The 20374-nt window shown below is 45.8% G+C and overlaps 1 protein-coding gene across 6 annotated transcripts in view; it reads right to left on the minus strand.

The window, feature by feature from the left end:
• The window catches only part of LOC119383018 (rho GTPase-activating protein Graf), a 58515-nt gene that overhangs the window by 19895 nt on the left and 18246 nt on the right, over nt 1–20374 (minus strand). For 3 of the 6 annotated variants that reach the window (XM_037650982.2, XM_037650980.2, XM_049412386.1), the window contains exons 4-16: nt 18055–18126; nt 16530–16631; nt 9635–9745; nt 9499–9541; nt 9017–9078; nt 7874–7948; nt 6224–6293; nt 5252–5349; nt 5019–5056; nt 3583–3721; nt 3082–3121; nt 1975–2112; nt 796–883 (exon numbers count right to left, since the gene is read on the minus strand). In XM_037650982.2, coding sequence (XP_037506910.1) covers nt 796–883; nt 1975–2112; nt 3082–3121; nt 3583–3721; nt 5019–5056; nt 5252–5349; nt 6224–6293; nt 7874–7948; nt 9017–9078; nt 9499–9541; nt 9635–9745; nt 16530–16631; nt 18055–18126 — 1076 coding nt within the window. The remainder of the gene's footprint in view (nt 1–795; nt 884–1974; nt 2113–3081; nt 3122–3582; nt 3722–5018; nt 5057–5251; nt 5350–6223; nt 6294–7873; nt 7949–9016; nt 9079–9498; nt 9542–9634; nt 9746–16529; nt 16632–18054; nt 18127–20374) is intronic. The other 3 variants (XM_037650984.2, XM_049412385.1, XM_037650983.2) reach the window with 3 other exon arrangements.

Genomic DNA, 20374 nt, shown 5'->3' on the forward strand with positions numbered 1-20374 from the left:
TGTGATAATTTGCATTAAAAAATAAAGAATAGCATTAGTGCAACAGCTCTCAGAACAACCCATCTCAGGGATAAAGGCCTCAATGAAATAAAGACCGAAGCAGCATTACTGTTCTTAATTAATATTGTTACAGCAGCACTACACTACATATAGATCCTTACATCAATCTAAATAAGTTGTATAACGTTCCTAGCCTGTTCCCAGCAAAAGTTTGCTTGCTACATTTCAATAGAGACAAAGATATCTGCTCTAGTATATGAAAGGACAACATTTAACTGCAAAGGCATGTTTGAAAGATCACTGTCCCTGCCTCACTAGTGGCTTTTTTTAAGCTCCAATAATGGAAATATGCAAAACTTATCACGATGACAACACTGTTACTAGAACCAAAAAATCAGCTATCACAGCCTTCAACAAACAAGTGTGTTGGCAGATGAAGATCTTGTAGTATGCAGAGTATTCTTTGGATTGTATGAAGACTTAATTTCGCTGCTTACTAATGGTGCGAGTTGAAAAGCTTCCTGTTTGTCGTGGAATTTAGACCAGAGCATTCACTAAAAAATCAAAAAGGACATCTAAATGTTTGCACATTTCTGAGTACAGCCTGTAACTGGTCTAGACTGAACTGATTTTAATATTACCTCAATGACAGTTTACTCCTGCTAAAAGCCCCCAGTGTACAAAAATCTACAATGTTAAGCATTGGCAGAGCCATCTGCTCAGCTAAACATGCAAAAGCGGGCATGTCTACTCTACGAATCTGGCACATGCATAGCAGGCATTGTGATAACTTACCTGAAATAATTCTTGAGCGCACTCGTAATTGTTTTGATCTCCCACTCCTCAGAGTTCATAAAATCAGGGTTTTCTGTCCGTTTTGGGTCTGCGCATTGAAAAAAAAAAAGCAAAAGCAGTAATGCATAGAATGAACTGAAAGGCGGACCAAGCTGCAGGTCATGTTGTCAGTCTAGTGTACTGCGTGCTGTAAAAAGCACGATTCACCAACTAAAAAGAGAGGAGGAAAGCGAGTAGCAAGAAGGAAATGATCTATAGCATAATAGCGTGGAAACACAATAAAAGACAAAAAGGGACACCGACAAGCACTTCATTTCACGATAAAGCTCAGCTGAAAGTTAGCACCTGTCGGTGTCCCCTCTTGTCTTTTGTTGTGCTTACGTGCTATTATGATATAGATCATGTGGTACTAACTAGCCCTAACTGCTACCTTTCTAAGGATATGAGCTCCTTTACTAAATGCATATAAGTAGAGTAACTAATAGTTTCACATGGTCACAATGGTAGCCGAGTTTGGAGCAAATGAAATTCTCCAAGGCCATGGTGTTGGGAAACAAGTCAACGTTCCTACTGCAGCAACTCTCTCCTGCTTTCTCTATCAAAGAAGCCAAGGTCCCACATGAAGGAGTAACAGCCCTCCCTGTTCTGCTTCCCTTCTTTGCCTGCTGCAATGCACATTGATTTAGAGAGGTGCCTTCCTGCACTCGGTGTTTCACGGAAATCCTCAAGTAGTTTGTACTGCTGTTGGCTACGTGCATTCTGTAAGGTGAAATAAGTGTGACATTGAAATGCTTTTCTTGCAACGTCATTTCTCCTGAGTAGAAGGAGGAGATATGCCCCTCCAAAATTGTTAAGATGTTTTGCCAGACACAATCTTCAGACTTGTTGCTTTACACACTTGCCTGACTGCATTGACCAAACAACCTGGTGCGAGGCCAGTTAAGAAGGCAAGCATGAGGATTTCACAGTAATTATTACATAAACGAAGGAAATGTTGAAGTGGTTATTGGGACTGGCGAAAGTTATGTCACCCCTCTGCCAAACGTAATCAAAACCAAAGTTACAGTGCCAGTGTGGAATTTGCATTAGTCTTCCTTTTTCTTTATGTGCACATACATGACACCCCGATACTCAATGATTTCCAGCAAGGTATTTAAGCTAGCAGAGAACAAGTCTCACCAAATGCCATCTGTGTGAGCTTGGTGACCTTTGAATTGACGCCCACGATTCGATAGAGGCCCTGATCCTCCAAGCCCCTTGCCTCTATAGCTTCAATGCAGTCACGAACAAAGGCAAAGCCAGTTTCATCTAGCAGGCCTGCAAGCAACAGTTAGAAAGAGTTTCATTAGATTTTCCTATTTGGTAACCACAAGCAATCCTCGAAATACAGTCCTTACAATGGTAACCCCAGTTACATTGAAGATAGCAGCTGAGGAATAAGTTAATGTTTGATGAGGTAAATTATTAGAACATAATGGTTTACCTACCCCATGAATGGTTTGTATAAGTATGAAATAAATTCTTCTTAGCATATTGATTGACAAAACACATAGAACTACAAAGCAGATGCTTCATTTAATTTTCCGATCTATTTACTATACATTGCATTGAATGATGACTTTAAAAAGATACACCAGCACTTTCACCACACTACAGTGATCTCCCAGATTCTTCCTCCATTTTCTGCATTTGCCGATTGAAATGAATATTGTCCTTAGACTATGTGTTTATAAGATTGACAAATTTTTCAATGAACGGCTTAGAGACAAGTTTAGTCCCTTTTGTGAGCCATTTCTGAGGCTTGGCTTCTGTTACTGAGGAGACAATATGCACAGCAAAATTTAGCTGATGTGTGCATAGTCGATACATGGACTGGCTGTGTTTTGACAGCAGGAGCAGCTTTCACATCACAGTGAGCTTTGATACCGTGTTCTTTTTTTAAGATCAAAACATGCAATTTAGCATCAGCAGAACTAAAATCACAAATGTGTGCATTCAATAAGCATGACATACCGGTGCTTCGCAACGCGAAGCAGCCGGGTCTGACTAACAATTCCTCTAAAGTTATCTGTTAACAGTCTAGCGACCTGTGGTCAATGCATGGCACCAATGTCAAAAATGCTACAAGCCAGCAAAACTATAATGGAAAAGCTGTACTTGCATAAAATGTCTATCAGCAAACTTGCACAGCTGACTTTCATACGAAATCCCTGGGCAAGGTTAATCAATCGATTTATTGTACTTTTCTACATAAACAAACAAACAAAAAAAGATAGTGCCACTCACATCCTTCCTGCCGTGCAGCTCGTCCTGGTGGTGCAGTCGTCTGCAAGAACAAAATAAGGCATAGTCTCCAGCCAACAACACGTACGAAATCACTTCCACAAGAAGCACGTAAAAGCGAACAGCCGCAAAATTACGTCAGAGCAACAGTTGTGGCACATGCTGCCTATGCTTTTATGCAAATCGCATATGCAGTAAGTACTGTGCATACTAACACAGCATTACTTTGCAAGATTGCCTAAAACAGTGAATACCTCCTGTTACGTGCATATTGGTCTGCCCATCAACATCAAAGCCAAGGTTCTATTTCCTTTCCTGTCTAGCAGGGCACTGCCAAAGTGAACCTTCGTGTGCTGAAGTGCGCTCACTCAAAAGTGCCACTAATTATGGCTATTGGACTGGTGTATAAGATGATTGTATACTTTGATATTACCCTCACCGCTGTTACCTAGATTCTTAGCCTTTCTAGCTTTGTTCAGGTGGAACAAAAGACAGGCAACTCACAGGTTCCCTGCCATCCATGGCATTGAGCCACTGTTTACAGTCGTCTTCGCTCAGCGCCTGGAATGTGTATGTCAAGCCGGGACGATCTGATGCTGTCAGGTCAAAGCAGAACCGCTTGTCTATGCTGTCATTCATCCGTCTAAACAGAACAGTGCAAAGAACACGTGCAACACCAAACTGAACATTGCTGGGCACAACATCCAAAAAGCACTTCAAGGAAATGATAAGAGGAACCTAATAAAAATGACCCTTTCTCCAACAAAGGTCCTGACGAGTTTCTATGTAAAACTTTAATCCTTTAGCAACATCATCAACATGTTCCTGATCAATACATTCTATAATCATTTTTATAATTTCATGTTATCTCCAATAGTATTCACACAGAAATAACAGGGCTGACATAAAGAAATGGCAATTACCAGATGCTGCGATTGGGGCGCTCTGGATTAATTTTGATAACCTGACATTGTTAATCAAGATTCACCGGGATCTACGCATGCATACATACATTTTTCATTCTGCCCCCATTGAAATGCAGTTAAGAAATGTCCTGTGGTGATGTGCTTAGCAGGATACCTTAGCTGCTGATCCAGCAGAATACATGCAATGAGGATGCACAGTTCATAAATAGGCTTTAAGTTGTGGCAAATATTAATAGTCATTTACACAACAGCATGTAAAAGGTTGAAAACTATGGGGTTAGATGTGATCTAACCTTCAGTTTGTTGTTCCATACCCACTTGGGTAGGAAGACCAGCTCCCATTACCTCTAAGTTAGTTACTAGTTAGACTAAGGTTTTCCAAGCATCTTGAATGTAGCTATGGTTATTAAACGGAAAATGAAGAAATAAGGCACTTGCACTTATCAGTTAGCTTTGCCAAAGCACATGATGCTGATACAAATTGCTTGTCTTGATTTTGTGTTTTACAGACAGCCAAGTGCTGCATGTGATCTCTGAGCCCCCTTGAGCAGGCTTCTGGTTGCCATTGCTTAGTCTGGCTAGCCCCTTCCTACCTGTGAACATTTCTGATTTATCGACGCACCAATAACTGCAATTATGTGCAGACAAAGGATAGATACACAACACTAACATGTGATGGCTTTTGTGAATAACAAAAACCATCAAAAACCTCTAGCAAGCCAAAAGTCACAAAACCATTACACATCAGTGTGATGGTTTTGTGATTTTTGGCTTGCTAAAGGTACAAACACTGCTGTGTTCCTTGATTAATGTTTCCCCTATAATGTGTATTTTTTATTGAATTAAAACAGTTTCATTGGCTTAAATCAATGTATTTATAAGAAAAGTACAATGAGAATTTCAAAGTCGCACACCCAATAAAAAGGTAAACCAATACCTCTCGTGAAAGTGTTCTAGGCAAATTCCACATTAAAACAATTAATGTCTGTTAAAACAAAAAGTGCAGTGTGTTACCTGATGCATTCTTTGAGGCAGAAGGTGTCTGTTGTTGTCTGAAACACCACAAAACAGAAAGTGAACGCAAAGTAAAAATTGGCATGCAAACGAAGATGCTAATTAACACAAACTGGATGATGCACCATTAGTGAAGCAAGTACCTGAACTTTACCAACTTAGCAAATTCATTGGCTCTATAGAGAAATGACGTGCTGCTCAGAGTAGCAATGAAACAAAAAGTGAGTACTTACAATCTTGCCTACTGTCTGAGAGTATGGGATCATGGTGAACTTGCGGTTTTCTTTCTGGTACTGGCAGTAATGCTTGTTCCATATTGTTGTAATGTGTCCTGCATTGGAAAAAAAAAAGAAAACACAAGTTTTTTTTTTTCTTTTTAAGCCATCAGGATATACTCGAGCTCAATGAGTGAAGGTATATTTTAGAGTGTGTGTAGGCATTAAAAAAGTTAACACACACCTTGCCTTCTGTGACACATGAAATTATAGATGTACATACTTTTATGTGTCTGCTACATACTTTATGCATTTTTCGATGCATTTTTTTCTTTAATGGTGTTATACTTGTCAAATTCTTGATCTCAATGACTCCCCGTTTTATACCAGCCCTGTTAAAATTCAATTCCTCTGGTAGGAGTTCTGTTACGTTAAAAGACCACCGGTTAAATGCTCTGGGGCAGCTTTCATGCTTACAGGCTACATCCCTGCTGCAGCGAAGTACCGTGTTATTGTAACAAGTCAGCAGCCCTTTTAAAGAGCTTAATGGCATGACCTGTAAGCGTAAAACATTAGCAAGGAACAACTGCAACACGGTTGTTTTGTAAACACCATCTTCTCCAGTGCTGACACTTGATGGTAGGAACAACCACCTACACCAAAGCATGTACATCGCACACTCCTTTTGATGCTTTGCATGTGAAGAAGTGCTACTGGATATTTGACTATTCGCTCAATAGAAAATGTAAGCTTTATGCTAGTGTAGTATATTAGTTGATCAGCGTATCAAGACAATATAGCTCACCTCTTACACACTAAATATTAGGCATATCCTTCTCCTTTCCGTGCCTAAAAATAGGACAAGAGTACCGGCAAAACGCAAGGGCAATTGCAGACACAAATTCGGTAGGTAACCTTAGCTGGACCCCTCACTGAAACAGTGGCACTGCCTTAGCAGCAACATCAGTGCAGACATAACGAAGGACTCACTTTTCTCCATGAGGAAGAGGTAACCTTGCCTAGTGTACATTTTGTTTAGGCAACCAGAGTCCTGGGGCTTCTGAGGGAGGGGTCAGGAGGGTTCCACACAGCAGGCCAAGTGCACGAGCCAAAAAGAACAAAAGAAAAAAGAACACATGCACACACGAAAATGCACACCTAGGTACATTTGCTTTATGTCCCTAACAGGCATTTGCATGCATGATCGTGACAGCACGAGCACATACTCAAGCGTAATGCAAATCAGGAGGGCTCGGCTGCTATGTTTTAGTGCACTGCAGGACAAAAAGGAATCTTTGAGTGGTCTCCAATCTCACCTGTCCTGTGTCAAACTGAACTGATCCTACCACAGCAGATTTTCTAACTACAGTGATACATGCAACAGTTTGGCAATCTTTACTTAGTAGAAGTTCAATGCGGTCAGTCTGATATGGATTTATGATGCATAAATTGAACCTTGACTGCGTTCCCCTTACTTCAGAACCCATTCTTTTACTGTTGTACACCTCATTATCTGTTAAGTGTGCGTTCTGGTGACTGAAGGCAACAGAGAGATTAAATTACTTGGTTGATTTTTCTGACATTGTAATTAAAATATAGGTGTTTATAGCAAAATGGGACAGTTGTTTCAATGAAAACATCGGCATATCCCGATCATTCAGCAGTACTGTAATCAAGTAGGAAGGAGACTTAATGATCCATTTTGTTTTCAGCACACATTATTTGAGAATGCTTTGTGCAGAGCAATGCCGAAAATGAAACGTTCTTAAAATCATGCAGTGGATAAAAAAAAAAAGAAAGCCTGTATAACATCAAACTGTCACCAGCATGCAAGAACAAAAAGAAGTAAAATATTGACAAAAAAAAGAAAGAAAAAGCTTAGCATGAGGTGAAATCGTGCATTTGGGCAAAATGAAAGATGTACAAGATGAACAGGATTGCTGAACTATTACATATGCATGGTGCAAAATGGCAGTTCTACACTGTGCAAGATTCTTACTTGTGCAAGCTACTATGTACTTCAATGCAGTAAGCTTTAACTATGTTTTCCTCTTTAACTTAAGATCTTCATTTTATGGTCAGTTAATACAGAGGTAAATGAAAACATCTGGTGGTTGTACAACTGGCTGAGATAATACAGAAAAGATTAGTAAACTGCAATAATATCTTGTAAAGAGATAAAGCTTAATGGCCATGAAACTGTGTTTTGCATGTAAAAGGCCACCAGAACTGCTTCTCATCATTCAGGATGTTGTTATGAAGAACACATTTTCAGTATCATTGTAATAAAAAAATTGAAATCCGATGCATAAACAAAAACCACAGAGCTTTAGTTCCTACAGAAGTTTGAGTTATAAATAATCTGATTATATTATGGGGATATGATTGGATTCTTTCCTGAATGCACAGTGGGCTGTGACTGCAATCACAATAAATGGCATTTTGTGCATCTGTGAAGTGGGAAAAAAAACATAATAGATGAAGGGGAGAAAATTGTGATATGACATGACATGCAGGCAAAAAGCAAAAATGATTAAGAATAAAGTTGGCTCAAAACTCACACTTCATCAAGACAAACCACAAGGCAGTGCATCTAAAGCAATGTGCATGAGATGGGATGGATGAAGCAGCGAGCATTACCGTTGTACGCACCTCCAACATTTTCTTCATCAAGTGTTCTGCTTCATTGTGTGTTGCTTCAAAGTTCTCCCTTGTCTGCAGTTATCCATGGGACAAGGACAAGAAGGCATGTTAACATAAGAAGGTCAATACTTGGGTTAATTGGCTGACATGCACATTTTGAAAGAAACAATAAACATAGACGCTTAACTTAAAAAAAGAGGGACCAGCCTTGTGTTTCATGGTCCCTCCTTTCTGGGTTGTGTCTTAAACTGCCTTTCAAAAATCACAAAATCACATGGCGCACAAGTTCTACATGTGCGCCACATGCTACAGACACAACAGAGAGATCCTGAACGCAAATGCCTAGCCACCAAAGTGCGTTCATGTAGTCCAGGAAACATTCACATGTCTGTGGCCCTAGGGTTACTAGATTATGTGAACAGAAACATCACAAGGTTTGCAGATAACACCACAACAGGGTCTTTTGTTTCACTGCTAGTGGCATTACTCATTCTGAAGAAAACACAGCCCTTTAGGAAACAGGCTTGTCTGTGTATGTAAAGACAGAAACAAAGAGTGAACCTTGAGTATTCTTAAGACATGAGAAGCAAAGTGGTGCCACATTCTCATTGAATGTAAAAGGAGCATGTTAACTGTTATTTTGGAGCCATTTTACTTATTGCCAAGTTCATGTGGATCCTTAGTTAAGGAGTAGCAATAACAGTGTCCATGTGAGCCTTGACTCACATGCTTGGATAGTGTAATGGTCATGCTTATGCCTGAAAGTCAGAGGAAGAACTCGTTTTGTCGGCAATGACAACAGGATGCATGTGTGTAACAATGTAGCATTTGAATGTATGAAATAACTCTAATTTATATGTGAATTAGGAAACAATTAAAGCAACCAAAATTTGTCTTGAATTAGATTTTTTTCCCTTTTGTCTGTATTTTGGAATTTCTAATTCAATAAGCTTCTGTTTGCGTACACCAAAGTTTCAGTATTCTGTATTTTCGTAGGCGAGATGCAATCACAATACAACTGGCAGCACTTAAAAGTGACTGCAGGATCTATGTAAGAGCCAAATCGCACTTAATATTGCACCAACTTATTTTTGCTTAACTATGTCAAAAAGCAAAGGGCATTTTTCAATGCTAGCTCACCTTTTGGAGTCGGACTTGCAGGTCTGTGTTGAAGCTGTTGAATTCCTTGGCTACCTCATGGCCTGAAGTGGTGTCAGTGAAACAAGTGTAAAAGGCTATTCAGTCCTCCAAATGATACAGTTTATAAGATACCCGAATATGATGCGGGTAATCATACGTGCAAACACACATGCAAATTTAACAATATGGAAATCCTTGCTCACTAAAGAGGCATTGTAACTGCCGACGTCAAATGAAGGGACGAAGAGGAGGAAGACAAAATTAATGTTGATCATAGGCCCGTTAAATTAAAACACATTACGTTGGTGAATGTATCCACAAAGCAGCAAGAAGCCTTAACTAGAAGCAGCAATATGTCATGCAGTAATCGTCAAAGCAACTTTCTGCTTGAAAATTTCATTAAACAACTATGCATTAGGCAATCAAGACCAAACCAACAACAAAACTAGCATGACTTAAAGCAAAAACAATGCAGTACAAACCTTGATGATAGAAGGTCAGCCAGCCATACATAAACCTCAGTATCTGGCAATCAAGAGAAGAACAAACAATTGATACCCGAGCATTGACAAGATGACTACAGCATGCACGCGATGTGATCAGTCACGACAAACTGACCGTTTCAACGAACTCTGTCTTCTTGCGCTCTTGAACTTTCTGAAGGAGCAGTACATATTCTAGAGATGCTTTGAAGAAGTGGATCTTCTCCATTTCAAGCACCGCAAATACCTGCAAGATTTAAAAAAAGACAAAAAAAAAGAGCAATATCATTCACTGAAAAACCGAGTTGTCATCTTTAAAGAGTAACACTGGGGTCAAATAAAGTAAACAGAGTGCCTTGCTTATTGTACCCTCCTGGTGCACAGGTCGGCAAATTCACTCGTGAGTCGATTCACTCACTCAGATCGAGCCTTTGTCTGAGTGAGCCCGAGTGAGTAAAACTTTGGCGAGTTTCAGACCGAGTGGGTCTGGTTGAGGAAAAATTTGGCGAGCCTGAGTGTGAGTGAGGCCTAAGCTCAAAATATATTTCTTGAGTGAATCTGAGTGAGCTCCACATTTTTTTGCCGACCTATGTCCTGGTGACATAAGTTCGATAACGTTGTATATATTTGGAGACTGGAATGTATTCGTTTAGCAAAAAGGCACTTCCTTAAGCATCCTCAAGCTGTTCAATTTATAACGCGCAGCGAATTCTCGCCACGCGTATGTTTCAACATTTCGCACCACTCCGAAACGTCAACGCAAGGCCGTTACTCGAGCAACGAAGTCCGGTCACGCGCCATATCGGAAGCAGTGGGCATATAGACATACGCAAGCACTATTTGGTGAATGCGCGAGCCCGGCGAAGTCTAAATAAAGCTCGGTCATCACGCCCGAAAGCGAGGCGGAGCGCTGTCCTTCCAACGCTAGGTGTCAAGGCCACGAAAACGTGGGAGCGCGAAGGGGGGGGGGGGGAGCTCGCACCTATACACTGACTTCAGACCCTCTAAAACAGCCAACGCAACGCAGAATACCGTCGTAAGCGATACAAACGGCAGAGATAAGAGGCGCGAGGAGAGACACGCTGCCGCCCGCATTATAGACGCCCATAATCAAACGAAACGCGCGAAAGGGCGACGCTCCAAAAATGGAAGCTCTAACGCAGGTCACCCCGCCGCTCCCTTTTCACAGCTGTGAAGGCGCGCGAGCGTCGAACAGGCGACACCCACTTACCTTCGTCGCGCAACAGCGGAGGCTGACGCCATGCGACGGCCGCAGCAGATCGTGGGACTCCACCACGCCATCGCGAGAGCGCGCGAAACGCGGCGTGCGGGGTTTCGCGCCCCGCCGAAGCTTACTTCCCCGCCTGACGCCGGAGCGATGCGGGGAAGGCGGCCTTCATCTTTCGATCCTGGCTTGAAACGGAAACGTTCACTTTTTTTTTTTGTGGCTCAACTTGTTTATTTCGCTTCAACCGTCGCGTTACGCTAAGGGACCGCTACGCGGAGCGGCAGTCGATAGCGTTCCGACGCTACCCTCGAACGACGCCGGCGCCGATAGCGACGCCGCCACGCTTAAATCGAAACCGCAGGCGCGCCGAAGGCCAGGCGGCGGCGCTGACGTTAGCATTTTAACGTCGCGCGTTCTTCGTCGCACCAAAACGTATAGGCGCATAGGAAGGCAGCAACGTTGCCACAAACGGGAACTTGCAACCATCGCTTATTAAACGCGAAAATGGCAGGCCGAGAGTAATGTTTAGGATTTCAGAACGCGCGCACCTTCCGAGACATCTGTTTCCGGTTGACTTATACGCATGCTTTAACCGTCGAGAAATGGCTTCAATAAAACGTCTATCGGGCTGACCGCTTCCATGCGCATACCTTGCCGCGCACGCAGTAAATATTGTGTCTCGTTCAGTTTACCGAGAACATCGGGGAAACCGATGGACCGTCGGGGAAATCGCATTTTCCGAAAGTTCGTATTATAGCGTTTTCTGGATGTCATCATTGCTGATGCATTATTTAATAAACTGTAAAGAAGAAGAGTGGCCTCAGCGGCATTGCTCTGCGCTTGAGCGGCATCACCATCGGCATGAGCTCGTGGTTGCTGCGCTTGGCCGAACGCTGCTGACCGCTGCTTGTTCTTGCCATATTCTTTGCCAATAAACCTCTTAGCAACTGGTGGAGGTGCGGGGTATCACAAGAAGCCACTTGCGACCGTCGGAAAGGTGGTTGCGTCGATAAAGAAGGTCATCCCGAATGCAAAAGTTGGTAGCCTGGCGACGGAGAGCACGAGATGGCGAAGAGGTGACGGGATCAGAAAGGATGCCAATGAGGGCACTGATCCAGGGATCCTTCCGTTGCTCCGCCGTCATGTTGCGTAGGGCGGGAAATACAAGTGCAGGCTTAAGGACAGATAGGCAAGCACCGTCATCCGATACCGGTGAGCGGGAAAGGGCGTCAGCGTCCGTGTGCTTGCGACAGGATCTGTAAATAACGCGGATGTCGTACTCCTGAAGTTTGAGGGCCCAGCGAGCAAGTCGTCCAGAGGGGTCCTTAAGAGTGGATAGCCAACAAAGGGCGTGGTGGTCAGTGACGACGTCAAATGCGTGACCATACAGGTAAGGGCGGAATTTTCCAAGGGCCCAAATAATGGCTAAACACTCTTTCTCGGTAACTGAGTAGTTAGCCTCGGCTTTCGTCAGAGTTCGGCTCGCGTAGGCGACGACATATTCATGAAACCCTGTTTTTCGTTGCGCGAGCACAGCGCCAAGTCCGACGCCGCTGGCATCAGTGTGGACCTCCGTCGGAGCGGTAGGATCGAAGTGGCGGAGGATGGGCGGCGAAGTTAGCAGACGGCGTAATTTGGTGAAGGCGTCGTCGCAGGCTGGTGACCAAGCGGAAAGGTCCTTGTCGCCGCTAAGTAGGTCTGTCAGGGGCGCACATATGGAGGCGAAATTTCGAATGAAGCGTCTGAAGTACGATGACAAGCCGACAAAGCTTCGGAGCTCCTTGAGGTTCTTCGGTTTAGGAAAATCGGCGACTGCGCGAAGCTTGGCTGGGTCTGGAAGGATGCCATCCCGCGATACGACGTGTCCAAGAATGGTGAGCTGTCGGGCGCCGAAACGACATTTTTTTAGGTTGAGCTGAAGTCCTGCGTCAGTGAGGCACGTGAGAACGCGCTCGAGACGACTTAAATGGGTGTTGAAATCGGTGGAAAAGACAACTATGTCGTCGAGGTAGCATAAACAGGTGTTCCACTTGAGGCCTCGTAAAATAGTGTCCATCATCCTCTCAAAAGTGGCTGGGGCATTGCATAGGCCAAAAGGCATGACAGTAAATTCGTATAATCCGTCAGGTGTGACAAATGCTGTTTTCGCGCGATCAGATGCTTCCATGGGAACTTGCCAGTACCCAGATCGCAAATCCAGCGAAGAAAAGTATTCCGCTCCCTGTAGACAGTCGAGGGCATCGTCGATTCGCGGTAAGGGATAAACGTCCTTCCGGGTTATCTTGTTTAAACGTCGGTAGTCGACACAGAAGCGAATGGAACCATCCTTCTTCTTAACAAGAACGACCGGTGACGCCCAAGGACTGTTGGAAGGTTGCACAATACCTCGCTGGAGCATGTCAGCAACCTGATCGTCAATAACACGGCGCTCCGACGCCGAGACTCGATAGGGACGTTGCCGTAGAGGCGCATGGCCTCCTGTGTCAATCGTGTGAGAAATGGTCGATGTGCGACCGAGACCAGAAGCATGGCTGTCAAAAGAAGCGCGAAACTTCTGCAGTAGGGTGATCAGCTGGCTTCGTTCTGAAGAAGACGTTGCGGCATCGATGGAGCGATGGAAAGCGTCAGGGAGTGGCTGATCAACAGCAGGGTCAGAAGTGAGTGCGCTGATGTCCGTAGAAACTGAAGTAGCCGGAGCGTGAAAAATATAAACGGTGCCGGTCGGCTGTACGCGACCAAGGCATTCACCATGGAACAAATGTAAGGGCCACGCCAGTGTGTTGTGAACGAGCGTCTTCGTTGCGCCACTGTGGAGAGTAAGGAGAGCGACGGGCAGTGGAGAACACTTGCGGTGAATGAAGAGGTCAGAGGGCGTAAAGAGAACATCGCCATCTGAAATAGCGGCGCACGACACAGGCACAAGCATGGAAGAACTCGGAGGCACGGTGGTGTCGTCGGATACGCACAGTTTATAACACGGAAGGGGGGTTTCGACAGCATCAACGTCTGGAAGTGCAGAAAGCTCGAGTTCGGCGCGACAGCAGTCAATGACGGCGTTATTATTCGCAAGGAAGTCCCAGCCTAATATAACGTCATGGGAACACGAGTGCAGCACAACAAATTCCACGGTATACACAAGTCCTTGGATGACGACTCGTGAGGTGCAGGCCGCGAGAGGTGTTATGCTTTGCGCGTTCGCCGTTCGAAGCGACAGGTCGGATAATGGCGTCAGAACTTTTCGGAGTTCGCGGCACAGCTGGGCGGAAATTACGGATACAGCGGCGCCTGTGTCGACAAGTGCCATGACGACGGTACCATCGACAGACACTTCAATTACGTTGGCTGGAGAGGGGCGAGGACTTGTGCATGGCGACGGGGACGCAGTTCGTGCCTCGGGAACTGCGGCCATCAGTTTTCCTGCTCGGTGGGTCCGGTGCGTCGACGCATCGGAGAAAGCGAGCGACGACGTGGAGATGGTGAGCGGCGGGTTGGTGCGAAGGAGCGATCAGGGTCAGGGCCAAATGAAGAGGACGGATTGCTGGAAGGCGCAGAGGAAAACTGAGGAGCGAAAGACGGCATTCGTGGAATGTTTGGAGGAGAAGCTGTGCGACGACGGCAATAACGCGCCACGTGGCCAACACCACCACAAGCGAAACAGATGGGACGGTCATCGTAGGTCCGCCATGGGTTGGAGTAGGCTCCTAGCTGGGGCCGGGGGGTCGGAAAAGGCGGCCGGTGTGGCATCGGCATAGGGGGCGGTGAAAAGGTCGGTGGTGGATACATAGGTGGTGGCTGGAGTGTCTGGTGAAGAGGTCGGGCAACGGCTTCTGCATACGTGAGTGGTGCAGTGACTGGCGGCGGTTCATGGGCTGGCGGAATAGCTTGCGCGACCTGGTCTTGGATGAAGTCGCGGAGCGTAGGTGGAGGCTGCTCGGTTTCGATCGCCCTGGAACTTCGGAATCGCACCCTACCCCCCATCATGCCCAACGACGCAAGTGCCACTCATCCAAGTCCTCCAACGGCACCGCCCACTCTACTTTGCGCCGGTTCCTTGCGTCTGCGAGATCCCCCCATCTTCTCGGGCACTGACGACAAGGACGTGGACGATTGGATCTCCACATACGAGCGCGGGAGTGTTCACAACAAGTGGGACGATGACTCCAAGTTGAGCTACGTTTCTTTTTATCTGTCGGACGTGGCCAAACTGTGGTTCATAAACCACGAAGCTGACCTTCCTACGTGGTCGGTTTTCAAGACCAGCCTCACCCAGGTTTTCGGTCGGCCCGAGGTACGAAAACTCCGCGCAGAACAACGCTTGCGCACTCGATCCCAACAGCTTGGTGAGAACTTCACCAGCTACATCGAGGACATCCTTGACCTTTGCAAGCGGGTGAACGCGTCGATGTCCGAAGAGGAAAAAATCAAACATATCATGAAGGGCATTGAGGACGACGCTTTCCAAATGTTACTGTCGAAGAGTCCCCGCTCTGTCGTCGAACTGACAGAATTATGCCAGAGTTACGACGAGTTACGACGAGTTACGACGGCAACGTCTTCACACCAGACGTCCTTCGGTGCCTGACGACTCTCTCGCCAGTCTTGGCATCGGAGACGACCACGCTCCTCTGCTGTCGAAGATTCAGGAGTTCATACGCGCCGAGGTCGCTCGTCAACTCTCTGATGTCTTGCGTCCCAGAGCAACCACGAGCTCATGCCGATGGTGATGCCGCTCAAGCGCAGAGCAATGCCGCTGAGGCCACTCTTCTTTACAAAACCTATAACTTTGAGGTGTACGTTCGACAAGAAGTCAAAGTTGGCCTCCAGCGGCGGCGCCCATCCAACCTCGCCCCTTCCTTCCCGCGCGCGCGCGCACTCATTCACCCCCCCCCCCACACACACACAAACAAACAAACAAACAAACAAACAAACAAACAAACAAACAAACAAACAAACAAACCCTGGTGCGCGGTAGGTACTTGTTTCCACCGTCTAATTCTACAGGAGAAGTCCCCTACGTCATCGCGCCGTCGTAGAACCTAAATCAGTTGTTTGCTGAACAACACTCCAGTGAGCTACAAGCACGCCTGCTTTGGCAGACTTGTCCTTCAGACACTCTTTCTATATAGCTGGTGAAGACACGTACACGACTCATCAAATGACAGCAACTATACCCCTTGTACACTGCCCAATTAACTACTAAAGGGAACAGCGGGCCACCAATATAAGCAACAGAATTGAAATAATATATCGTACTCCTATCGGCGAAAAAAATCTCCTTATATAGTAAGACACGACATTACACGCATAAAAGATGCTCTTGCACTATACATACCTCAGCGATATCCGACGGCAGACACCAAACGGTGTGTTCCTTTTAACAGTGAACCGGGCGGTATAGACTATTTTGCTAATAGCCGACTCGGGACACCATACGGTCTGTCCGGCATGTCACACTCTTTTCAAACGCCAAACTCTCTATTTCTTACTGTTTCTCTTTTCGCCCCTTCATCCCTTTCCCCGGCGCAGGGTAGCAAACCGGACGTGCATCTGGTTAGCCTCCCTGCCTTTCCTTGCTGTCTCTTTTATTTGTCAGGACGAAAAGAATCGCCACTGTCGCACGTGAACCCGTATACGATCATAACGGTGGACCGCTATCTTCGCCACCCATACTTCGTGGAAGCTCCAGATTTCTCGGATGTCATATAAATAAGTGTCCGCTCTGTAACCACGCGGTCCATCAATGCCCACAGTTACACGAAGAACAGACTCGGGGCGCCTGGTTTTAGCGAATTCAACGACTCGCCTCTTTCTGGTGCGCATCGCCCTTCTTGACGGAGAGGCCCAGGTACCGCTCCAGCGACTGGCAGTAGCGGGCGGTCTCCTTGTCGAACTTCTTCTTGCGCTCCTGCACACAATGAAGGGAGGAGCCACGTGCCAACGTGCACAATGGCGCGTCAAAGGAGGACCTCGCGAAATGTGTCGCGCACATCGCGATAGAAAAAAAAAAAAAGGAGAAAGAAAAGCGAAGCGCACAGAAGAGAGTACACAATAGCGAATGTCATTTCTACGTCTGTGTAATTGCTGATGTTCATTCACTGACCGCACGGTTCGAAAAAGCAAGTCATAAAGGAGACACGCAGTCAGTCATAAAAAAAGTGGATGGGACAACATGGAGACAAGAGAAAAATGTCTCCCCTTTTGCCCCGCATTTTTAAGTTCCGTTGTTAAAGGGGTCATGAAGCACCCCTTGGGCTGATTGAAAAAACACATCCTGCGGAAAGCTGACACGGCTATGAACTGCTCTGCCAAATATTACAGTCGTGCGCGCCGCGTAATGGCCACAAGCGGAGCGCGAAGTTGCCGTTTCCCCAGGCACCCTCTTTTCAAACAGAGGCCGGTTCTCACTCTCGTCGGTGGGCGGGGCGTCTGTCCGCTGTACGTCGCAGAGACATAGCACGCTTATTGGCCGATAGCCGACGTAAATCGAGAGCGGCGTTCGGATCAGATGCGCTTCTTGCCGCGGGGTGCCGTCACTTGCCGGCGCCCTCCTCAGTACACGGTAGCCGCACTCGCGCAAGCGAATCACAGCGGGAGAGCGATCGCGTTTCATGACGCGCGCTGGCGTAACTTCTTTCCCCCATGCCATCCCTCCCTGTCTAGCTTCCAGTGCGCTCGTCGGCACGAGAAAAGAGAGAAAGCGCTGGGAGCGTGCGCCAAACCCCCATAACTCCGCTGATTCTTGACGGATTCGAGAAATTTTTGCGGCAATCGATTCGGGAGGCAGTACACTCCGATACTGAGGCCATTAGATCATTACTTGGAAAAGTGGTTCATGACCCCTTTAAACTCGTCAAACCAGCCGTTAAATCATGATATATCATTTCGACTTTGCAGGTCTACGAACTGCAGGCGCTGTGCTTCAAAAGCCTGACCCACGAAGGTAAAATATTAGAATGGGAACAAACACAGAAAAGTAATACTTTCAAGATGGCTTACAAACATCTTCGTTCCCCGCTACGAATGCATGCGCCGTGAAACAGCGGGGAATGAGCTGTAGCAATTCTGAACAAGAATTAAATTGAGATTCATTACGCGCGTATGGATCCTTTGACGTTATCTCAATTGGCGAAGCCATGCAGCGCTGTAGCGACGCGCGTCCGGCCGTCAATGAACTGTCACCGTGAAGATCGGCGGAACCTCGACGCCGTGTTGCGCACCACTGTGCATCCGCTGAGCACTGCGCGTCCCGCGCTCGCTAAATTTGTACACGCGACCGTAGCAGAGTCGTTGCACAACGCGCGCGCAAGATGTCCTGGCACAACACTCACCTTGGCCTCGCCGATGTGATCCTTGCGGAACCGCTCGATGGGCTCGATGAACGTCTTGTGGGCGTTTTCCAGCTGTGTTGGTGACCGACCAAGAAGCAAGCATAAATATACGTGATGTTGTGAAGCAAGGAAACTAACAAAACAACCCTTTAATGTGACGTCGAAGAGAAATGTTCAACTGAGTCAAGATGGGCATATACATGTCACCAACTAACCCAGTTAAATCCCGTGCATGAAGCTCAGTAATTTCGAAAAAAAAAATAATAATAAAGAGCGCGGTAGGCGACCTCACAACGAAAGCCAAGCAAAGCAAAAGGGGGCAGGAGTTTCGTCACGCTGCAAACACAGCAGCTTTTTTCGCTCTTATCCTTGCATTTTTCTTTCCGCATTTTCTGTAAGAAAAATGTTGAATAAAATTGAATTTAAGTTTGAAATCCTCGCACCCCATGTGACGTCATGGATCCACGTATGCGTCAGAACAGTGGAGCGCGCGTGAGCTATGTCTGCTTATCTTCACTGCATACCGCGGAACTGACTGCTGAACGGCGCAACTGATTGTGCGTCGAAATTTACAAGAAAGAAGCTTCTTTTTTTTTATTTTCTTTTTTCCGCGTCAAAGGATGCACGAATACAAGTTTGAACTATTCGTCCGTGTTCCGCATCGCCTTTAGTGAAACATGCTCCTCATAAACAATAAGCGTCCACGAGGACTCCCTAAACGCTAAAAGACGGTTAGTTTTTCTCGGAGAACAAACGCTGCCTGTATTGCAGAATATCGCACAGGGCGGTCGTCCTGATTGTAGAGTTCGCGCACGCGCGTCAACGAATACAGTATACACCGCTATGACGTACAGCCATGGACGTTTTCTAATAATTATTGTTGGGGTTTTACATCCCAAAACCACGATATAATTATGAGGGAAACCGTAGTGGAACATCTGGTGCTCTTCGTGCACCAAAATCTAAGTACACGGGCCTCTAGCACTTCGCCTCCTTCTAAAATGCAGTCGGCGCGGCCGGGATTCGATCCTGCGACTTTCGGGTCAACATTGACTCACCATAGACCACCGCGCCGGGTGTGGATGTGTGGAAATCCAAGCAAACAAATACAGCGAGAGATAGTGTCAAGAGACAACGGAGGAATGCGCAAGCACATCAAACGTTGCTGATATCGCCATCTTTATTGGGATTCCTGGGTACAAAAAAAAAAAAAAAGCGCCCTTTGCAAAGCTTATACGCATCTCGTTCGCCCTAAAAGGCGTTTAGAGACCGCCAGCGCTATATATCAGCTAAGCATAAACAACGCCGGTGCAACCTAGAGATACGTGAAATTATGAAAAACCAAATGTTTGTTGTACATAAGGCGCGATAAATTATTACACTGTGCAACGAAAGCTACAAGAATTGCCAGTCAACTGCGCTAGCTGTGCCGCACGACGTGTACCTAAATGATGAATAATTGTTACGTCCGGAAACCACGATATGATTACGAGGGACGTCGTAGAGGTGAGCTCCGGAAATTTCGACCACCTGGGGTTCTTTGACGTGCACATAAATCTAAGTACACGGGCCTCAAGCATTTTCGCCACCACCGAAAATGCGGCCGCCGCGGCCGGGATTCGATCCCGCGACCTTCGGGTATACAGACATGACATTTTCGACTTTTTATTTTCGCTTGCGTTGAATGAATGCTCGAACGCATCTAAATTAAACGAGTTGTCATGAAAGCACCGGCTGTGGATTTTTGAGAAATGAGGAAAATATATATATATATATATATATATATATATATATATATATATATATATATATATATATATATATATATATATATATATATATATATATATATATATATATCCTGAACTTTGCCGTCGGCAGGTCGCCTTCACTTATGATAAAGGATCGACCGTATTTTTACTTACAAGGAGGTCATAAATTAGCGTAAGACAGAGTTCTTGCGAACACGTGCCTAGTTTCGGTGTACCCAAGAGGCAGAATCGTGATGACGTCACTGTAACGTCAATCAGTGATGGCAAGCATGACAAGTCGAGACCAACTTCAGTACCAAATTAATGTATATCTTACCAATGTTTCGTAACCTCCCACCAATTGGTATGTGCGGTCCACAGTTTAAACACCCTAAACAATGTGTCGGTCCACTCATCAATCACCTTATACATGCACTGGCACTAGGGTTGGCATTAGGGTTGGCATCCTATTGGCTTAGCCAGGGGGAGAGGGAGAGATAATGAGACAGAGAATGGGCGGTTCAACCCCCCCCCCCCTTACACACAAACACACTCCATGAAATTTCTCA

This window comes from Rhipicephalus sanguineus, chromosome 2, assembly GCF_013339695.2.
Source record: "Rhipicephalus sanguineus isolate Rsan-2018 chromosome 2, BIME_Rsan_1.4, whole genome shotgun sequence".
NCBI classification, from domain to species: Eukaryota; Metazoa; Arthropoda; class Arachnida; order Ixodida; family Ixodidae; genus Rhipicephalus; species Rhipicephalus sanguineus.